The 21,720-nt window shown below is 39.9% G+C and overlaps 1 protein-coding gene across 2 annotated transcripts in view; it reads left to right on the top strand.

Annotated features, from left to right (window-relative positions):
* ERI3 (ERI1 exoribonuclease family member 3) overlaps positions 1–21,720 on the top strand; it is a 249,232-nt gene that overhangs the window by 51,139 nt on the left and 176,373 nt on the right. For both annotated transcript variants that reach the window (XM_034414908.3, XM_034414909.3), the window contains exon 5: positions 5,743–5,834. In XM_034414908.3, coding sequence (XP_034270799.1) covers positions 5,743–5,834 — 92 coding nt within the window. The remainder of the gene's footprint in view (positions 1–5,742; positions 5,835–21,720) is intronic.

Genomic DNA, 21,720 nt, shown 5'->3' with positions numbered 1-21,720 from the left:
GTGCGGATTCTGGAACATCCAGAGTCGGAATCAGCGAGGCAGAATAACAGGGGGAGCCTGTTCCCAGTGTGTGCATGTGCAGAGCTAGCAGAAAGCAAGAACAGTTAAAACAAAAGGGACGACTCAGGAGTAGGGCTTGGAGATGATTGCCCCCTCCCATAAGACATAAAGGAGGAGCAAAGGCATGTGAGCCCTTTGCAGGAAGCAACTGTTGTCCGTGCTGGCCGGTTTCAAGACTGCAGCTCTGTGTTGACTCTGTGTTGACTCAGTTAACTTTGCAAAGTTAATTGCCAATTAGGTAATAATTGGCAATTATAAGGGAGATAAAGGTGGGTGTTTATCACCATTATCCCGAAGAACTGTGGCTGATTTCTGTCCGACTCTTACAATTATTTGGGACTCCTCTGTGAATGAACAGATTGGGAATGAACAGGCTCTGAATGAGCAGAATTCACAGCCGTGGAAATAAAAAGAGGGTTTTGGGGACTCATTGTGTGTTTTTATTGTATCAGGAAGCCTGGGTCAGAACCGAATGATCTCAGTTCGAATCCAAGACAAACCATTCAATATCACAGTAATCCAAGTCTATGCCCCATTCTGTTCTGCCCCAGCTTTGGATTTCCGAGGATATTGACATACACCAATGGTCCTTATCAAATTTATTAAGTAGCAAGAATAAACAAGACCGGCAAAGGTTGGCAACCAGCCCAGAAAACAAGATATGATAAACCAAAATACTCTGATAATAAATAAGAGTTGTTTCTAGCAAGAAACTTACTAATGGCGTGTGACTTAAATAGGCCTCTTCAGCCTCCTCGCTGTCCGACGTGAGCGCCGGCTGCGCAGGCTGCTGGCGTGACACCACACCAGCCTCCTCGTCGTTGGAATCAGCCACGATCCGCGCAGGCCGTTGGCGGGCCACAACACAACTGGTGCTGAAGAGGATGAAATTGACCGGTTCTATGAAGCCCTACAGCATCTTATAGAATTAACACCAAAAAATGATGTCCTTATCATCATGGAGGATTGGAATACTAAAGTAGGAAGCCAAAAGATAACTTGAATAACAGGCAACTTTGGCCTTGGAGTACAAAATGAAGCAGGGCACAGGCTGAGAGAATTCTGTCAAGAGAATATGATGATCATAGCAAACACTCTTTTCCAGCAACCCAAGAGACAACTCTACACATGGACATCACCAGACAGTCAACACAGAAATCAGATTGACTATGTGCTTTGCAGCCAAAGATGGAGAAGCTCTATACAGTCAGTAAAAACAAGACCAGGAGCTGACTGGCTCAGATCATGAGCTTCTCGTTGCAAAATTGAGGCTTAAATTGAAGAAAGTAGGGAAAAGAACTAGGCCACTCAGGTATGAACTAAATCATATCCCTGATGAATATACAGTAGAGGTGACAAATAGATTTAAGGAATTAGATCTGATAGAGTGCCTGAAGAACTATGGACGGAGGTTCGCAACATTGTACAAGAGGTAGCAACTAAAACCATACCAAAGAAAAAGAAAGGCAAGAAAGCAAAATGTCTGTCTGAGGAAGCTTTGCAAATAGCTGAGGAAAGAAGGGAAGCAAAAGGCAAGGGAGAAAGAGAAAGATACACCCAATTGAATGCAGAATTCCAGAGAATAGCTAGAAGAGATAAGAATACCTTCTTAAATGAACAGTGCAAAGAAATAGAAAAAAACAATATAATAGGGAGGACCAGAGATCTCTTCAAGAAAATTGGAGATATGAAGGGAATGTTTCATGCAAAGATGCCCATCAAAGATGATAAAGGACCAAAATGGCAGGGACCTAACAGAGGCAGAAGAGATTAAGAAGAGATAGCAAAATTACACAGAATTATACAAGAATGAGCTTAACGTCCCTGATAACCATGATAGGGTGGTCACTGACCTCGAGCCAGACATCCTAGAATGTGAAGTTAAATGGGCCTTAGGAAATCTGAGCAACAACAAAGCTAGTGGAGGTGACAGTATTCCAGCTGAGCTATTCAAAATCTTAAAGATGATGCAGTAAAAGTGCTACACTCAATTTGCTAGCAAATTTGGAAAACTCAACAGTGGCCACAGGATTGGAAAAGGTCAGTTTACATTCCAATTCCAAAGAAAGGCAATGCCAAAGAATGTATTGCACAATTGCATTCATTTCACATGCTAGTTAAGTTATGTTTAAAATCCTACAAGCTAGGCTCCAGCAGTATGTGGATCGAGAACTACCAGAAGTACAGGGAGGATTTCGAAGAGGCAGAGGAACTAGAGATCAAATTGCCAACATACGCTGGATCATGGAGAAAGCTAGGGAGTTCCAGAAAAACATCTACTTCTGCTTCATTGACTATGCTAAAGACTTTGATTGTGTGGATCACAATAAATTGTGGCATGTTCTTAAAGAGATGGGAGTACCAGACCATCTTATTTGTCTCTTGAGAAACCTATATGCGGGTCAAGAAGCAACAGTGAGAACTGGACATGGAACCACTGATTGGTTTAAAATTGGGAAATGAGTCCAGCAAAGCTGTATATTGTCACCCTGCCTATTTAATTTATATGCAGAGCACATCATAAGAAAGGCGGGGCTGGATGAATCAAAAGTTAAAATTAAGATTGCCGGGAGAAATATCAACAACCTCAGATATGCAGATGACACCACTCTAATCAGTGGTGGGTTTCAAAAATTTTTACTACCGGTTCTGTGAGTGTGGCTTGGTGGGTGCGGCATTGCTTAGTGGATATGGCTTGGTGGGCGTGGCAGGGGAAGGATACCGTAAAATCTCCATTCCCACCCCATTCCAGGGGAAGGTTACTGCAAAATCCCCATTTCCTCCCAATCAGCTGGGACTTGGGAGGCAGAGAATAGATAGGGGTGGGGCCAGTCAGAATTTTTACTACCGGTTCTCCGAACTACTCAAATTTTCTGCTACCGGTTCTCCAGAACTGGTCAGAACCTGCTGAAACCCACCTCTGACTCTAATAGCAGAAAGCGAAGAGGAACTAAAGAGCCTCTTGATGCGAATGAACAAGGAGAGTGCAAAAGTTGGCTTGAAACTCAACATTAAGAAAAGTAAGATTATGGCATCCAGCCCTCTCAATTCCTGGCAAATAGATGGGGAAGAAATGGAGGAAGTGACAGCTTTTATTTTCCTGGGCTCCAAGATCACTGCAGATGGGGGCCACAGCCAAGAAATTAAAAGACAGTTGCTCCTGGGGAAGAAAACTATGGCAAATCTTGACAGCATTCTAAAAAGCAGAGACATTACCCTGCCAACGGAAGTGTATATAGTCAAGGCTATGTTTTTCCCAGTTGCAATGTATGACTGTGAAAGTTGGATCATAAGAAAGGCTGAGCGCCAAAGAATTGAGGCCTTTGAACTATGGTGCTGGAGAAGATTCCTGCGAGTCCCTTGGACTTCAAGGCGATCAAACCAGTCAGTCCTAGAGGAGATCAACCCTGACTGCTCTTCAGAAGGCCAGATCCTGAAGATGAAACTCAAATACTTTGGCCACCTAATGAGAAGGAAGGACTCACTGGAGAAGAACCTAATGCTGGAAAAGATTGAGGGAAAAATATTTGTAGGGTTGCTTTCATTTCTATTTCTGCCCTGAGCAGAGGGTTGAACTTCATGGTCTAAATAATACCATTCAACTCACTGCAATTTTAAGAGATTTAACTATCCTGTAAAACTGTAGTTATTGCTGGTATTTTATCATATTTTAGGATGTAAGGATGGAGCTATGCTTCCCCTGAATATATAGAATTAAAGTTTGCATTAATTCTGGATTTGATCTTGAGGATGAGTATCCATGTTTTCATGATGCTAAGGAGTTCATTTTCACATTTAAGGCTAGTAATAATTCTATTGTTTCCGGAGGTATTAAGAAATGTGTTATGGTGTGCTTGGAATTCTGAGAAAATATAATGAATGTTATAACTAAATGATTGGTAGGGAAGGATTGACTATTTATGAAATAGTTGCTATGATGGCTACACAACATAGATATTTGGCATAAAATAAACTGATAAGATTCCTTCCCTTGCCTTCTCTAGTACCTGAGGATGCTGCCACCAGCTTCCCTAGGTTGTTCTTCTGGGCCAAGTTCAAACAAATCACAAGGCTGCAATCACCCATTATTTTCATTTTTTTTAATTTTCTAAATGCCTATAGGAATTACATTATGCTCAGCTATAAATGAATATGATGCTAGAGATTGGCACATTTCTTTTCAGCATGCAGCTTCCTGTTTTATTATTATTAATATTTTTTCAAATTAAGAACTCCCGAAAACTATTATAGTAATAATTTTGTCTAACTCTGGACTATTAAGTTTTATTCAATTCTATACCTTAGGTTACCTTTCAAAATGTTTATAAATGTAATATACAGGTTGTCCTCGACTTATAATAGTTCATTTAGTGACAGTTCAAAGTTACAACGGCACTGAAAAAAATGATTTACATTTTTCACACTTACAACAGCAAGCATCCCTGTAATCATGTTCCAATATTTGAGTCAGTGACAAATTGCTTGACAACTGATTCACATTTATGATAGTTGCAGAGTCCTGGGGTCATGTGATCACCTTTTGTGATCTTCTGACAAGCATTGTCAATGGGGAAGCCAGATTCACTCTACAACTATGTAACTAACTTAACACCTGCAATGACTCACTTAACATCAGTGGCACAAAAAGTCGTAAAATGGAGCAAAATTCACTTAACAAATGTTTCACTTAGCAACAAAAAGTTTGGGCTCAATATCTATTGCAGATATACTGTATCTAATATATTTGCAAATCAGACTATTGACTGAGCCTATGAAGCACATGACCATATTATTAATATACTGTAGATACTGCCCTGGTTACTGGTCTATCTATAGACAAAGTTCAAGGTCCTATGCATCTTTGGACTTGGTCATATGAGAAACCTTACTGTTCTTCCCAGACTTAAGAAATCTATCTGGATTCTAAACTCATTGGAGGAACAATTTCTGAAGATGTGAGAATGAACCTTCTTGGGCTGCACTAAAGGAGGTCATATTAATCCCTTTTGCTATCCGAAAAACATGTTTTCAATTAGGCAGAAGTATGGGGAACAGGTTGCTGTCTTTTTTTTTAGTATTTTATTAGTAACTTCCAACCGTATTGGTTGGAAACATGTGGAAGAGATCTTCATCCTGAAATAGATAGACTGGCTAAAATGATGATGATGATTAGTAACTTAGTTTTAGCTTATTGTTAGCCACTAGTTCATTAGTGATAGACTTAAGTACAGAAATGAATAATAAAGGAAGAATTGTTAGGAAGTATTTATTTGGATTGCTCTGTTGCTGCTGCTGTGTGGCTGATTAAGCCTGCTCATTTAGAATCTTGAGCATGATTTTATAAATAATTACTTGTTAAGATGTTGAAGCAGGGTCAGGGCATGCAGGAAATGGCCAAGCAATATTAATTTTCAGAAGTCGTTCTGTAAGCAGAAATGTGTGCCTGATAAAATCATCACTTCACTGGCTGCTTGATGTCTCCTATTGGAAATCTTCAAAGATTCAAACTTACCTTCATAGAAATGAGAAGGGGAACAGGATGAGATGGAAGTAAGGAGGCGGCTGTCCTGGATAAGATCACAATTTTCTTCTCTTGTGATTGTGAGGCTTATCAGTATTTAACTGATGCATCTCTTTTCCATGTCTCTGAAAGTTCATCTCCTTTCTGTCTGTTTCTTTCAGAGAGTTGATGAGTGGATGGCAAAGGAAGGCCTTTTGGATCCCACGGTCAAGTCTATTTTTGTTACCTGTGGAGATTGGGACTTGAAAGTAATGTAAGTATGGGACAGAGGTATTCATATTCTGGTGATTCTTGCCCCCTGCCAGCTTTTCTTCCTCACTGGAACATCTGTGCATCTCTTAATTTGGGGCTGTGTCTGAGTGATATACAGTATTACTAATGCATGCAGCCTCTTGAATGGTCAGTTCTGACTTTTCTGCATTACTCCTCTACGTACCAACATGTAAATATATTAGAAGCACAATAATGAAGGATCTTGGAGCTTACTTTTTGCTTGTATAAATATATAAATGGCATAAAAGTCCTGTTTCTTCCGCACCCTTCCGTTTGACACATTTTTATTCCAGGCTTTTCTACTTTTGAAAATATTCTAACTATTCAGGATGCGTGATGTAGACAAAACTATTTCTTTTGAGCACATTTCAGATTAAGAGGGCCTGATCTTTAATATCAAGAAAAAAATCATTTCATAACTTAAACCAAATGTGTGATTGTTCTCATGGTCAGCTTTTGGATTAGAGGACTAGAAACAACTAATATTACTATTAGGCTATTAAGATCTGGGAAATTATAGGCTGGTTTGCTTAATTTATTTTTTTCAGTAATATGATGAAATAGACAAGGAAAAAGAAAAAAACAGAAAACAAGAGAAGCTTATGTCTTCAAGCAGGATAAGTAGCTTTGTGGCCCACAAGAGATGGGATAGAGCAGTTTGGGGAATGTTAATATCCATCTTTGTTTTCTACATGCATTTTCATTTAAATGGCACAAAAGTCTTGATTCCAGATTCAGAAAATGCTATGAAAATGGCTCATTTATTCCTTCTTTCCATTTATCTTTTTATACAACAGCTTCAGAGGCTGATGATTAGGCTGATTCCTGAGCATTGCTGGTGCCAAATAGAAAATTCATGATCTTGTGATTCCAGCTTCTCAGAAGTAAGAAATTCAGCTACCTGTTAGTGATCAGCTTGTCACTTTATTTCAGATTGGCTGTAGCAGCCTTAGTGGTATCACATCCGATTAGCTATATGTCAGAGACTATGCCTTGGCTTGAATTAGAGAGGGTTTGTTGCCAATCCTGACTTGTCTCATTTCCCCATTTACTTTTATCCATCACTACAATGCTGAGGTTCCCCCTTAACTAATTAAGTTTGCATGTGTTTAGACACATTGCCAAATAAGATTTAGCAAAGCACAACTGAGCTACATCTCTTTGCAAATGGGATTGATGTAGAGCTCGCAGACTGCCTCTGAGATCAAAGAAACATAGAGGGTTGGATCTACAGGATACATCACTTATACTTCTCACTGAACTTTAATTGTGTCTAAAGGTAACCTGCAGAGGAAGCAGCCACTGCACATTTACTACACAAATTATTAAATCCTGTTTCAGAACTATGAATTAAAATCCATATTTGAGAGTGGGATAGCATGATGCTGTGGTAAAATAAAGACAAAGGCCAGTTATTAAATAAATTGCAAGAATGTTTTGGTGTAGATAACAGCTATTAAAACACATTTTTCAAACAATTGCAGAGGAATAAAATTGTGTGCTTTTGAAATTACATGTTTTATAGTATAGTTTTACTTATCATTAGCATTTGAAACAAATCGCAATATACGTAAGAAGGGAGGGAAATGGTTGTCTGTACTTTCAGTAGTGCCTGTTAAGACAACCTGTGGTCATAGTTTCTCTTTAGCCACTGATGTATCTTTTTTGGATAGTCACTAGAGTCACCAAAATTGTACAGCTCTTTTTCAATAGGAAAACAATGTATATACACCTTTTGGTTTAAGCTTAAACACGTACAAATAAAACACATAGCTGCCCTGCTATCATTTGTGGTAACACTAGTGGAAAGATTGTCACGATGGAATAACTAACAGTTGAACTCTGCCATGATATAATATTATTTATTTATTGGAATTTTTTAGCCTCTCTTTATTTTTTGGTAAACTCAAATACATACTTAAAGTTCCTGTCTTCTGTTTTCCCCATAACAACTCTACGAGTTGGGTTAGGAGGAGAGAGAGAGTGACTGATCCAAAATTGCCCATCTGTTTCTCATACTTAAGGGAAGCTAGATCTCACAATCTCCTGGTTTCTAGTCTAGCACCTTATTCTCTACACCAAACTGGCTCTCTAATAATAACCTCATTACCCAGGGAACAAAATAATTATTTCAAGGCAAAAGATGTGAAAGGTTTTGGGCAATGTTGATATATGCTATACAGAAAGAACAAGACAGGCAAAATGAATCTCATTGTACCCAATGAAGAGAAAATATATTCTTGTTCTGGTGAGGAAAGAATCTGGAAGGGCAAAATCAGGACTTTGTGCTGGTCTCCAAAACTTATCAAGAAGTAGCTGTTCAGTAAATTCAGTTTTCCTGCAGACATATTCTGAACTAACAGAAACTTGGAAATAGTTTTGGAGGCAGGCCTGGATACAGTGCAAGGCTGCGATCCCCATGGGAGACTACTAAAGCATGGGTAACTGATGGAAAGCAATTCTGCCCAGAAATAATATAGTTTACTTAATGTTACATTATTTTGAAACACTTTAGAGACATCGTTCTTTGTTAGGGGTTGATGGCAGCTATAAGTATCGAGGCATTAAAAAGCTCAGGCTTTGCTTTTTCCAGGTGGTGTCATGAGGTTATCTGAAATTGGAAGTGTATTGCTGGGTGTACAATTACACCTCCCTTCTCACCATGACTATAAAACTAGAATCAGTAACGAGGTGCTGATTTTGTATTCACTCTTTGCATTGGTGGATCAACATTTTTGGCTTCCCCTGATCAGCATCGATTGGACTGGCAAAGGGGAGACAGCTCTTCCTTTCCTATTCACCAGCCTTCTTTCCTTATTGAGATGCAGTATCTTTAACGAGGAAAAAGTTCCTGAGTGGAACATCACCTTTCTGAAGGCTTGTCCTGATAAAGGCATTTCACATCAATATATCTCATGTCAAATTTGGCAAATATGAGTCACTCATTCTAAAACCTTTCTCTACTAAAGAAAGAAAGAAGTCCTTGAACAGAAAAGAGAATGAACCATATCTCACAGCTTGAATACTTCATGACAGCAGTGGATCTAATGAGAGAGGTCCATTCATTCTGGATATAAAATGTCCTCCATTTCCATTGGCAAAGAAATACTCTTAATTAAAGAAAAACTACCTGAAGCTACAGATAAGAGACACTACAGCTGCCAAGTTGAAATATATGATTTGGGATTCAGTCTTGTTAAGTTTATGGAACCTTAAGTCTAAGAACAAATGGAAAGGGACTTTTTTGGTCGGAACTATTTGAGAATGGAAAGCTGGTAGACCATGCTTTAGAGGTTGTATAAGAAGCACATCTTGGAAGCCAATTTAGTGAGGGATTTACAGCAAAGTCGGAAGTTTACTCATTGCTATAAGCAATCAGTTATATAGCCCTTGTAACAAGCATTGCACCATGCTTCCTTGTAGGGCGAGATGAAAGAATTGCAGCACAAAAACATGGCTCAATGTTACCCCCTGTATTTTTTGGCAAATTCTGCCTTTTTCAAATAGTGCGATTGGGAAGAGATATGTAGTATTGTTTTCTGAAAGACAGGCATCCTCTGAGAAAAGGGTTTGAGTTTTCTTTTCTGAATGTAGCATTTGCTGCATTGTGTTACTTCCAGGAGATTGTCCTAATTGAAGAAGACTAAACTGTGGTCCAGAAGAATCAGACCTAAAATATAGCTTTTACATTGAATTTTATGGAAACTGATACAGATGGCATTCCAAGGATCATATCTTCTCTTAAATCCTAGTATGGATTAGTCTTTTGCTTCAGGCATTTTATGTGAGTCAGCAGGCAAGCCAGTAGTTAACTATTTTGAATAGTCTGAGGAAGTTATGATTTTAGAACTTCAACAGCTTATTCTCCAGGTTGTATGAACTTTATTATATGTTATAGTCCAGACTCTCTCACTGAAGTTCAAATTTCACCTATATAAATAATTGTTTCATTCTATATTTTGTTCATTCTTCCTATTATCACAACATGTACATTTTCATAAAAGGGTATGCATAGCAAGAAATTGGTTGTGATGCTACAACTTGCGTATACCACATGGGGATTTGTTTATGTGTCAGTTCAGAATAAGAACCCAAGATAATTTAATAAGACTGTTATGAAGATCAATGAGACCACCACCTTCATATTTTATATATACTTAATGGCCAGGAGCATGTGGTTGGTGTATTTTAAGCAGAATATGATGGCAGTGTTTTTTTCTTTGTCTCCATCTTGTCTCTGAAAATAATTATAGTTTTGTAAATATCAAATAGGCCTGTTACTATTTTACGTATATTTTTTAAAAAAATGAGTTACAGTTGTTATTTATGTAAGTATTTGTATTCTGCCTTTATTATTTTTTTACAAATATCTCAAGGTAGCAAATATATCCAGCACACCTTCTTCTTTTCTTTTCCCCACAACAACAACTCTGTGGAGTGGGTTGGACTGAGAGAGAGGGACTGGGCCAAAGTCACCCAGCTGGCTTTCAAGCTGGTTGTTCCAATTATGCATTATATTGAAGTTCTTTTTTAAAAAATTAATGTATTGTCTATCAAACCAAGCATTTCTTTCTGAGCCAGGTTCATTCTGTAGTTTTCTTTGTACATAATTGCTTATTATGTATTTTGATTACAATAGTAAAAACGAATACAAATTAAACTTTAAGTAAAAATAGTAAGAAAGATTGCATGAAAAAAGAATATGATACATAAATAAAATACATAAAGTGAGTTCCAAATTTCATTACAAATATAGACATGTTTAGTAACTCTTCACACTATATAAAATTACAAACATATATCTCTTCATCTCGTATCCCATCCCTTATCTATAAGCAAAAAATCAACTTTATAATCCTTTCAGAACAAAGTCTTTAAAGAATTTCCAGAACTTTGCAAATGAATGTGCTAACTTTGATCAAATAAACCAACTTTATATTCCTTCTTTTTACTTCTAACAGTCTTAATCTTTAGTTCATCCAAAAATTATCGTAGGACTTGATTTCTCTTCAATTCTTCTTTATCCAATCACATAAACTTCTTCAGGGGATTAAAAAATGTCTTTTGTAAATCCAGTAAAAAAAACCCAACAAAACATTTTCCAGATCATTCTCTTGGTTTATCATTTGTATTTTTCTTTAATTTTTAAAAACTTCATTCTTTTGGCCTGTCATGTATAGTTCCACTTTCAGTACTTTCTCTGTCTTCTCAGACAAAATTTGCTTCGTATCTGTCATTCCCTCACTTTCATCTTTTGGACATAATTTGTCCATAGAATCAGAGATCATTACTGACACTCCTGATATTGTAGCTACTCATTTCTAGCTCCATTCTTCAAAGATCTCCTTTAATATTTCCAATTTTTAAAATTTATTTATTTATTTATTTATGCTATTTCTTTATCAACTTCATGTGGCTACCCATCTCACAAGTGACTTTGGGCAACAATGATGTTTTGTGTCACTTTGTAAATCGCAATTAACAAGCACCAAGCAAGTTTGTAGCTTTCTTCCTTTTACTTGGTATTCTTTAGTACTCTCTAGTATCCAGTTTCTAAAATCATATAGTCACTTATCTTTGTTATGAGCCAAATCAAAATGATTCTGGTTCTCAGATAGCCAAAATAATTCTGGTTCTCAAAAGAAGTTAATTTGTTTTTTTTTATAGTTAATTCCAAAATCTTACAGTAAAAATCAGTATTCAAAATTTAACTGGACATTTTATCAACCTGTAACTTTTTAATATCAAAATATTATTTAGCCTTTTGCTATTTATTTCAATTTATGTAAGTTCTTAAATATATGATTAATGTTTCACTTGTTCAGAGTTGAAAATAAAGTTGCCGGTGATTTTTCAAACTTGTTATTCTGAGGGTCTCTAGTAGTTTTAAGATGGTCAATAGGCAATTTTTAAAAGGAAGGTCTGTTCTTTTAGTTGTTTTTTGGAAGTCAGCTGTAGAGCTAGAGAGGACCTCGAAGCACGCTGCTACCCGGGAGGGGTAGGACACCGTCAGGAGGAACCAGCTGGCTACCTGGTCTGGCCGGCAGCCGCTGCAACTAGTTAACAGGCTACTCAGTCTGACTGGTGCTGCTACAAAGAAAAAGCGGATCTTTCAGGGCACATCCGCTGAAAAGAGAGTGCTGGCTAACCGGCTTGACTGGCAGCTGCCAAATCAAATGGTTGAAGAACTAAGTCACTCAGGCCAGCCGCCATTTCCGGCTCTTTCCCAGAAGAGCCGAAATTTGGCCAGTTTTCCTTAGCAGATGTTCTGGTGCCTCCCCAGCAGGGGTCCGGAAAATCCCCAGCACATCAAAGGATGGAGAATACTGCTACATTAGAAAGTCATGAGGAGGCTCACGTGAGTGGGGGAAAAAAGGGGAGTTTCAGTTCATCCCTAGATAGAACAAAGAAGCCCTGCAGGATCAAAGAGGAAAATTCTAAAGCTGAGGAAAGGGATGTCCTGAGGAGGAAAAGAGCCTTGGAAAAAGAAATTTCAAAGGCGCAAAGACAGGCAGAACCTAGAGTACTAGCAGAGTTCTCTGGGGCAAAAGAGAGCATCCATTCGTTAGGGCACTTGGAGGCAGCCAGGGGTGAGAGCCATCTAAGCCTCCCAAATTGGTCACCAGAAGGCTCCATAGAGCAATCCTCACAGGCATATAGCCTGTCACCAGAGAATGAAGGGGAGCCGAATGAAGGGGAGCCTGACTAAAAGAGGATGCATAGGGCCACAGAGGCCACTTTCACCCCCACAGCAGCGGGTACCCGCCAGGGGAGAGTCTAAGCTCAGGAATTTCTGAGCAAATGAGCCTTTTGATATCCTTAACACAAGGACTGGTCACATCCCTGCAACAGGGGAACCAGAAGGATTGTATAACAGGTCAGGAAGACTTGAGAAATTTTAGGGAGCCTAACTCTCCTATCCCATTTCTACAGAGCAGAGATTGGATTTCAGGAGAGGAGGATCAAAGAGAATGGAGTTTCTCAGAATATGAGGGATTGGCTCCTGAGCCCCCAGCTTGCACTGAGCCCCCCCTCTTCAAGCCTCTCCTGTTGAAGGTCAAGGCCACAGCCAACATGGGAGAGGAACCTAGTACTTAAGGCACCCCTGGGTCTACCAGACCCAAATGCTCTCCTATTTTCATAACCAGTGGTGCAGAATGAGGAGGTTCCCTCACCACAATTGTTCTGTGACATCCAAAAACAGTGGACCCAACCAGGAACATATCCCAACCCAAATGGGAACGACAGGAGATTTTATAATATAGCCACAGACTTTGTAGAAGAACTGCAATTACCAACAGTAGATGGGCCAGTAGCAGCCTTAACTTCACCTAAGCTTGTGTCCCAAGACACAGCAGACTCTCTGAAATCAGAGGATAGGAGGACAGAATTGGCCCTTCTCAGGGTTCATCAGGCAGTGGCTTGGGCGATCAGTACATCCACGACTGCCTCACTTTTCAATAGGGCCTCATTAGTCTGGCTGCGTTAGATGCAAAGCAGAATTCCAGCCGACGACCAACGTCTTCAGCAAGACGTCACCAAAATGATAGCGGTGATGGAATTCTCAGTGGATGCCACCTTGGATGCAGCCAAATTCACTTCCAGGGCTATGGCATCAGCGGTGATGGCCCGACGCATGCTGTGGCTCCGCAACTGGCAGGCGGATGCCAAATCCAGATGGAAACTAGTCTCTGCACCCTTCATGGATGGCAAACTATTTGAGGAGGCCATGGAGCCCATCTTGGTAGAAACCAAGGACAGGAGGAAAATCCTGCCATTCTTACACAGATGAGCGAACTGACAACCCTCGCCTTAGTGTGTAGTTCCTCCTTTCAACCAGCAGAGACTAGTCCAGGCTACTTCCAAAGGAGATTCCCACAGGGAACTGTTCAACAAACAGATAGAGCAGGATTCCGAGATAGAACCAACAGCAGTTCCAGGCCAAGAAACCATTTTGTGGCTCTGGAAGCTGTCCCTTCCGGCGCTACAAATGACCCCAGGTCAAATCTTCCCATTGGTTGCTGCCTAGCGCTATTCGTGAACCAATGGGAGGCAACCATGTCAGACACCTGGGTTCTAAACACAGTGAGACTAGGCCTCAGGCTAGAATTTTTCTCCACACCCCCGAGATTTTTCAGTTGTTGTTCCGTAGCGAGAGACAACACAAAGAGGGGCCTCATAGAGACCACAATCCAACACCTGTTGGATATTCAAGCTATCCAACTGGTCCCGGTGGGCCAACAGGAGCAAGGTTTCTACTCGATACTATTTGTGGTTCCCAAGGCCTCGGGGTGGAGGTGGGGGTGGAGAGCAATTCTAGACCTAAAAAGATTGAACAAGTACCTCACTTACAAGAGGTTCAAAATGCAATATCTCCAGTCCATCTTGGAGAGCGTCCGGGAGGGTGACTTCTTAACATCCATAGACCTGACGGAGCTGTACCTCCACGTTCCCATACTACCATCACACTGACAGTTCCTCCAATTCTACTACGTGGGTCAACATTACCAATACAGAGCCTTACCGTTTGGTCTGTCTTGAGCTCCCAGGGTGTTCACCAAAGTCCTGGCAATACTCTCAACCCACATCAGTGCACTACCGATCCGAGTCCAGTGTTACCTGGACAACATTTTAATCCAGTCCTCCTCCCACGATTGAGATTTTACTCCAGGTTCATAACACGGGTGGTGGAGGGGGCCACTGCACTCCACACTCTATGACTGAGAGGACTCCTATACCCCTTTCCCCCTCTTCCCGTGATCCCGAGGGTAATCAGGAAGGTACTGGAGGATAAGGCAGAAATATTACTCCTAGCCCCCCACTGGCCCAGGAGGCTGTGGTTCACAGATCTGGTCAGTCTATTGGTAACCAGTCCCTGGAGGATCCTGTAAGAAAAGATATCCCTCAGCCAGGGGGCTCTAGTGCATCCAGAGCCACAGTGGTTAAAACTGATTGACTTGGCATTTGAGTAGAGATCCCTGACACAGGGCAGGTTAATCACAACAATCCAAGCCTCCAGGAGGCCATCAACTAACAGGATCTATGATTTGACTTGGAAGACGTTTTGTAACTGGTGCGCCAAGAGTGGCATCGGCCCCATCTCAGTAACAGTAGCCCAAATCCTGGAATTCCTTCAGGATGGGCTGGACAGAGGGCTATCCCCAAACACCATATGCAGGCAGGTCGCAGCACTAGCATCAGTGTTGTCATGCGGGGACCTAGAATCTCTCGCTCATCATCCTATGGTGCACAGCTTCATTAAGGGAGCAACCAATTTAAAGCCTCTGGTGGTGCACAGGTATCCCACCTGGGGCCTATCTAAGGTCCTGCAGGCAATCTCCTTGAATCCCTTGAACCATTATGAGAAGATAGCCTGCGATATCTCACATGTAAGGTAGCCTTCCTCGTGGCTATTACTTCAGCCAGACGAATTTTGGAGCTTGCAGCCCTCTCCGTAAGGGAGGACCTGTGTATATTTCATCCAGACACAGTAGTACTGCGTCTAGACCCTTCATTTTTACCCAAGGTTAATTCCAGGTACCACAGGGCACAGGAAATCATATTGTCGGACTTCTGTCCGAGTCCAAACCATGAACTAGAAAGGAAGTGGCACACCTTGGATGTCAGGAAGGCACTTCACATTTACATAAAAAGAACAGCTCCCCTGAGAAAAATTGAGTCACTGTTTGTGTCATTCCAACCTTCTATGCTAGGTAGCAAGGTTACTGCATCGACAGTGGGACGGTGGATTCAGACATGCATCGCCAAGGCCTACGAGATTCAAGCTCTTCTATTACCCCAGCAAGTGACCGCCCATTCTACCAGAAGCGGGGCCACAACAGCTGCTTGGGCAACACAGGCCTCTGTAGAGGAAGTCTGTAGGGCAGCGACCTGGTCCTCACTGTCCCCGTTCATCAGACACTATAAGCTGGACGCATTCACCTCGGCTGAGGCGGCCTTTGGCAGAAGGGTCCTTCAGAAAGTACATACAAACCTGGGGACTCGGGACCAAAGTGTGGCCCACCTTTAGGGCAAGTCAGCTTTGGTATGTCCCATACTTTGGATTCTCACATCAGCCCATCAGAGAAAGGGTGTTGGTCTTACCTGACACGGTCCTTCTTGATGGGCTGACTGAGAATCCAACCCCACCCTGGCGACCATCTGGTCCAGAGTCCAGGAGCAGACAACATAATCAGTGATACGTCAAGTCATCTGCCACATCTTCATCAAACCGGGGGTCAGCCAGGAGACGTGTGGCAGAAAGTTAAAAGGATTCAGTCTCTAAAAGGAAGAAGGCAGAGTCAACACCCATACCTTGGATTCTCAGTCAGCCCATTGAGAAGGAGTGTATCAGGTAAGACCAACACCCTTTCTATAGTTTCTATGCTTGATTGTGGCAAATTAGTCTTGTATTTATTAGAAAATACTTGGAGGTAAAACAGATTCTACCTGGAGTTTAGTCTATCCCCATTGATTAAAAATCACCAAGATCTTGAAGTTTGATGTCCAATAGAACCGTGCAATGAAGCAAACCTGAAAGGAAAAAGATTCTGAGCATTTGTGGGCATATACATATTATATCCATTGTCATTACCTTAAAGCAAACATATTTTTTTTAGTCTCTAGAAAAATACCCATCTTTCTTAAGGAGCTATGTGCATGGCCATGCAGTTAAGTAACTTTCTCATTGAATCCAGGTCACTGCAATCTCTATACAATTTTTATTGATGTGATAGCAAAAAATATTTTAGGTGAAGTCTTCTTTTTTAAAAAAATGTATTTTATCATAAAAGATGGGCATTGGCTTTCGTGAAACCAATAACAAGATAGAATTGTGGGAGCTAGGGTTGTTAGCCGATGAGAAATAAATATAATCTTCTCTGAGGACAATATACTTATGAATATATATTTGGAGTAGTAGTTGGCGTGAGCTACTTTCATTCACTGCTTGTTTCCTTTTCCAAAACATCTAGCTTTCCACTAGTGATGTAAGATGCTGGCTTAGATGAACTTCTGATTTGATAAAGAAAACCTCTTGGGTATAGTTTAAAAAGAATACAGACAAGGGGATCGACTATCTGCAGGGGAAAAAAACTGCTTACCTGATATTTTTCATGCAGACAAGTTCTAACCCATTTCTTTTTAAAATACTAATTGTTCCAATGCTTTACTTTGATAAGTTGTAAAAAGCAAGTCTTAATACAGTGATAAAACATACTGGAATGGCTTGAATTGTTTATTGCTCTTATTGCATTTCTTGGGATTCACATTAGTGAATCTTTAGTAATAAATTATTATATTGCTTAATTTGATTTTACTGTTCTTAATGTTTCCTCATTCAAGTTTTATAAGAAGAGTTGATTGTGCCATAGTAAGAGTAGCTCAAGAATAACTAGGCAATCAAAAGCTATTGTTTATGGCCTAAAAGTAAAATCCACTCCAAGCCATGTTTATGTTTCAACTAATCAGTATCAACATCTAGCAGTGATCCATTCACAACAGTAGTCTGTGTATGAATTTATAATATTAATGTATAATATTGGGTATGTTTTCATCCTTGATTCTCTGCAGCAGCAGTGTGTCCACCATCAACAATTTTCCTAAGAAGGAAATGTTGGAGACAGGTTGAAATTGTCTAGACCAGTAGGATCTAACAATGGCTTCTTGATGAAGAAAACTACTCTGTCCTTATCTCAAGGGTACATTAATCAGTTTTGGAACCTACCTACCAGTACATATCACCTCCTGGGAAGCCTTGCCAACCAGGAGGGACAAAGATAATATACACATTAGGGCTGAGGTTAAAGTTCTGAGAACCCTGTTAATTTTTTTCAAGAGTTACAATGTAACTCAGCTCAGATAATATTGTAAGACCAAGCTTCATTTAAGGCCATAGGACACATTATCAACGCTAGAGTACAACTTGGAGTAAACCCAACCTGACAAATACCTAGCATATTTGTCACATCAGCCCTGCAAAAGTTTCAGCCCATATCTTGGGCTGCTTCCTCTTCAAAATGGACCCAAAACAGAGCTGCTGATTACTGTTGCAGAGAGGGAGGAAAAATACTGACCGTTTGCCTCCCTTGACCACAACAATGGCAAGTCCTAAAGTTGGCTCTAATTCATGCTAAATTGGGTTTATTCTTTGTAGTCCTCCAGCAGTACTCTAGGCATTCCTTCTAGGCATTTCATCTTCCTTGGCTCTTTGTAAATCAAGGAAAGCTCTAGATCCCTGGAGACACAGAGGCTACATAGGAGTGATCTGGTACAACTCCTTCTCATACCAAGCAACAATGAAAGTTTTGTCTGGTCCATGCATTGTGTCATTAGGGATTGTGCATCAGGAATGTGGCTGGGCCAGTTAAATAGGTACAACCTTCCTGTGGTGGTAAGCAACACACTGTTAGATTTAACAATGTGTTTATGTGTCAGGTCCTCAGCTCCCCTTGTAGTCATCAACTCTTGAGCTCCCTCTGATTCTGCCTGGAAAAGGTGGATTAAAATCCCCCAAACCCCAGCCATTGAATCAAAGAGTTTGAGTAGGGAGGTTGCTTGGCAGCAGAGATTCTGGCATATCAGTAACAGTTCTATTCAATCCCTAGATCCAACTTAATAAATGTTGTAGGTTCTCATGCTGGAGGGGGGAAGGGTAGGGACAAGGGGGTTATCCAAGATAACTATAGTATATATCCTGTGCCACTGAAATTTCAGTGAAATTGTGCATAGTGAATTTCCCTGGCAGAGTTAATAATCTACAGTACTTGCGGTTTTGTCTTGTATACCAAGGGCAGATTCTCCCATTATTTCAGAATTTCTCTTCCAGTGTTATCATTTCATGGCCTGTAATATTAATATCAATTTGGTTTTACAAATAATTGTTCAGTATCTGCTTCCTCTGTACCTGTGGTTGAAGCAGAGACTTGGATCACTGTATTATTAAAAAGCTTGCCTTGGACTGAAATTAAGATCAACCTGTCATTTGGGGAGAAGGTGTCAGAGAGCTGAGTTTAACTACTTTTTTGTTAATAATGATGGCTTACTTGATTTCCTCTATGGTTTTTCTATCCCCAGTACAGGGTGGTGCTCCTTTGATGTGAAGTGACCCATTCTAGTCCATTACAGTTCACTGATTCCAGGAATGTCAGTATTCAGTCTTGACATTTCTACTCTGAAAACATCAAGTCTGCCTTGGTTCATGATTCTGACATTCCATATACAAGTAGTATATCTTTCTTTGAAGCATCAAATTTTTCTTTTGCATCAGGGCATATTAGCATCTGGACATTTTTTCAGCTTTAATTCAGCCACATCCTAAGTATCAGTGTTACTCATATTCACCCTCAGCCATTTCCCAGTAACTTCTTGGTACCCTCTGATTTGCAGGATAATCTCCTAGTATATTACTCACATTGTGCTGAATGTGAATATCCATGTAAGTCTTTGGGCAGAATGCTGTAGATTACCATTTCTTTCTCCAATGTCTGATCACTTGTCTTTGATGTCCTTATCAAGCTGATCCTTTGGAGAGCATGCTCTCTGAACAAGATATCTCATAGTAGCCCATCACTAGAATATGTCCATAAAGACTACACAGCGGATTTGGGTGCATTGATATTCCCTTGGCCCCCAAGCTGTTCAACTCACTATTGACCATAAGAAACTCAATTCTTATGGTTTTCTTGTGAGGAGCATTTTGTATCCAAAATGCAAGTGAGCAGTACCTCAATGTCTCCTTTTCCAAAGGGAATTCATAAGCCAGAACCTGCTGCTGGTCACAGATTTCACAATTGCATTGTTGCGGTTTGTGGAGACGCTTGCAGCGACATCTCATCTGCTAAAGGTCCTCACCCAGCCTTTATGGACATATAGACCACAAAAACGTCACTTTCTGAAACATTTTTGAATTGCAATTAATTTATAATTTAGAAGAGATTTTCTGCATAACAGGAAAGAACAAAGACAAACTTGGTGAGTTGCCTTCTTTTTGGAATTAAAAAGAGAAAAAAAAAATTAAAAGCATTTTAATTTAAAAACAATTCATTTAGAAACTGAAGTTATAAGAGCACTGAAAAAATGACTTATGACTGGTTCTCACAGTAATGACTGTTGCAACATCCCCACGATCATATGATCAAAATTTGAGTGCTTGACAAATGGCATGTATTTATGATGTGCAGCGGCCCATGACCCTGGGATTGTCATTTGCAGTGTTCCTAGGAAGATTCTGACAAGCAGAGTCACTGTGGGAAGCCAGATTTGCTTTAATGACTGCATGATTTACTTAACAACTGCAGTGATTTGCTTAACAACCATGACAACATCATAAAATGGAGTGTGACTCACTTAACACTGCCTTCCTTAGCAAAGGAAATTTTGGACTCAATTGTGGTCATATGTCAAGGACTACCTGTAGCTATATGTTCACTATAATTATTAAATACATTAAATTATTAAATTGTACCTTGTTTAATTTCTGCTGATCTTAACTATAGGTTTTGCATTTCTAAAACCTCGGCTGTCTTAATTTACCTCACATTTTTCATTCTAAATGTCACAAAGAAATATAAGCTTATTCATTTACAAACTAAACACTTCCTTTTTCAGATCCTGCATTTTTGGGGGTGAATATTAAATTTCATGATTTTGCGTTCCTCCGTTTTCTCTTTTTTCTCTATTTGAGATCAGAGATTTATACGTGCAATTTAGTAAATGTCTTCCTCAGTCCCGCCCTCCCCATGTGGTTTGTTGGAATTGGTTTTGGGTGAGATGCTTGTAACTAAGCCATTCACGTAGGGATTACCTTGCTATGGACGGCAAACTTCAGCTTGTCTAATCTTTCACACACAAAGGATAAGAGCTTCATGTCTGTATTTGAAGGGGTTGGTGGTGCGTTAGCTGAAAGCATAATGAGTTTTGACACAGTCTGAGTCACAAGAACGAAGTGGTATCTGCTGTTTGGAAATTCCAAACATGGGAATGGAGCCAGACAGGGGTATTACAAGTGATAGGAATAGCTCTTGTGTGGAAATAAGCAAGTCAGAGAAATAATACCTAGACTTGACTATGTGGGATAGCTTCCCAAAGTGATTGGTAGAGGGCATTTATCTATCTTTTTTTTATATAAGTGAATCTGAGAAGTCATGTGTAGAAAGTTGTTGTAGATTATACCACAAGTTTAACATAGCTTTACAAATAAGCCTATGATCCTATCAGGTTTTTTTTTAACAAATTACTTTTCTGAAATGTATCTCTGTTCGTGAGATATGTGACTGCCAAAAAGTACTGATGCCTGTATTTTTAGTGCTGTGGTTTTGCCATTGTAACATATTGCTGTGAAAGTGGGATCATTGGAAATGATATCTTCGAGTTGAGGTCCTGGAAAACATATTTGAGAATACTTTGGTCTGCAAGAACAACAAACGTATGTAATAAAACCAGTTTTCTTATTAAAGCACCAATAATTAAAGTAGAATTTAACATTTAAATAGACGTACAATGTTTAAAGTAGAATTTAAACATTGAGGAGGCATGATGCAAAAGCAAGAGTCACTGGAGATGTATTGATGCTTGGGGAAAAAATCACATTCAAATAAAAAACAAAGGCTTGGAAAAGATAAGGTAGATGCTATCACTGATGAGAAAGAACCAATTGCTGACAGACAGTCCTTGTAAACAGATGTCCATTGGGTCAGAAAGAGCTGGAACACAATAAAAAATTGATGTTTGGGGTGTTGATTTGGAGCCACATAAAAGTATGTAACTTTGGATCTAATATCTATCTTTCACCTGTTTTGTAAATATGATTGAGATTAAGACATCCATTTGAACTGTAGCTTCATGTTAGGTAAATGAAGCAGTGAATA

The sequence above is a fragment of the Pantherophis guttatus genome, chromosome 3 (assembly GCF_059756535.1).
Source record: "Pantherophis guttatus breed Tessera chromosome 3, ASM5975653v1, whole genome shotgun sequence".
Lineage (NCBI taxonomy): Eukaryota > Metazoa > Chordata > Lepidosauria > Squamata > Colubridae > Pantherophis > Pantherophis guttatus.
This window is presented reverse-complemented; position numbering and strand designations above follow the sequence as displayed.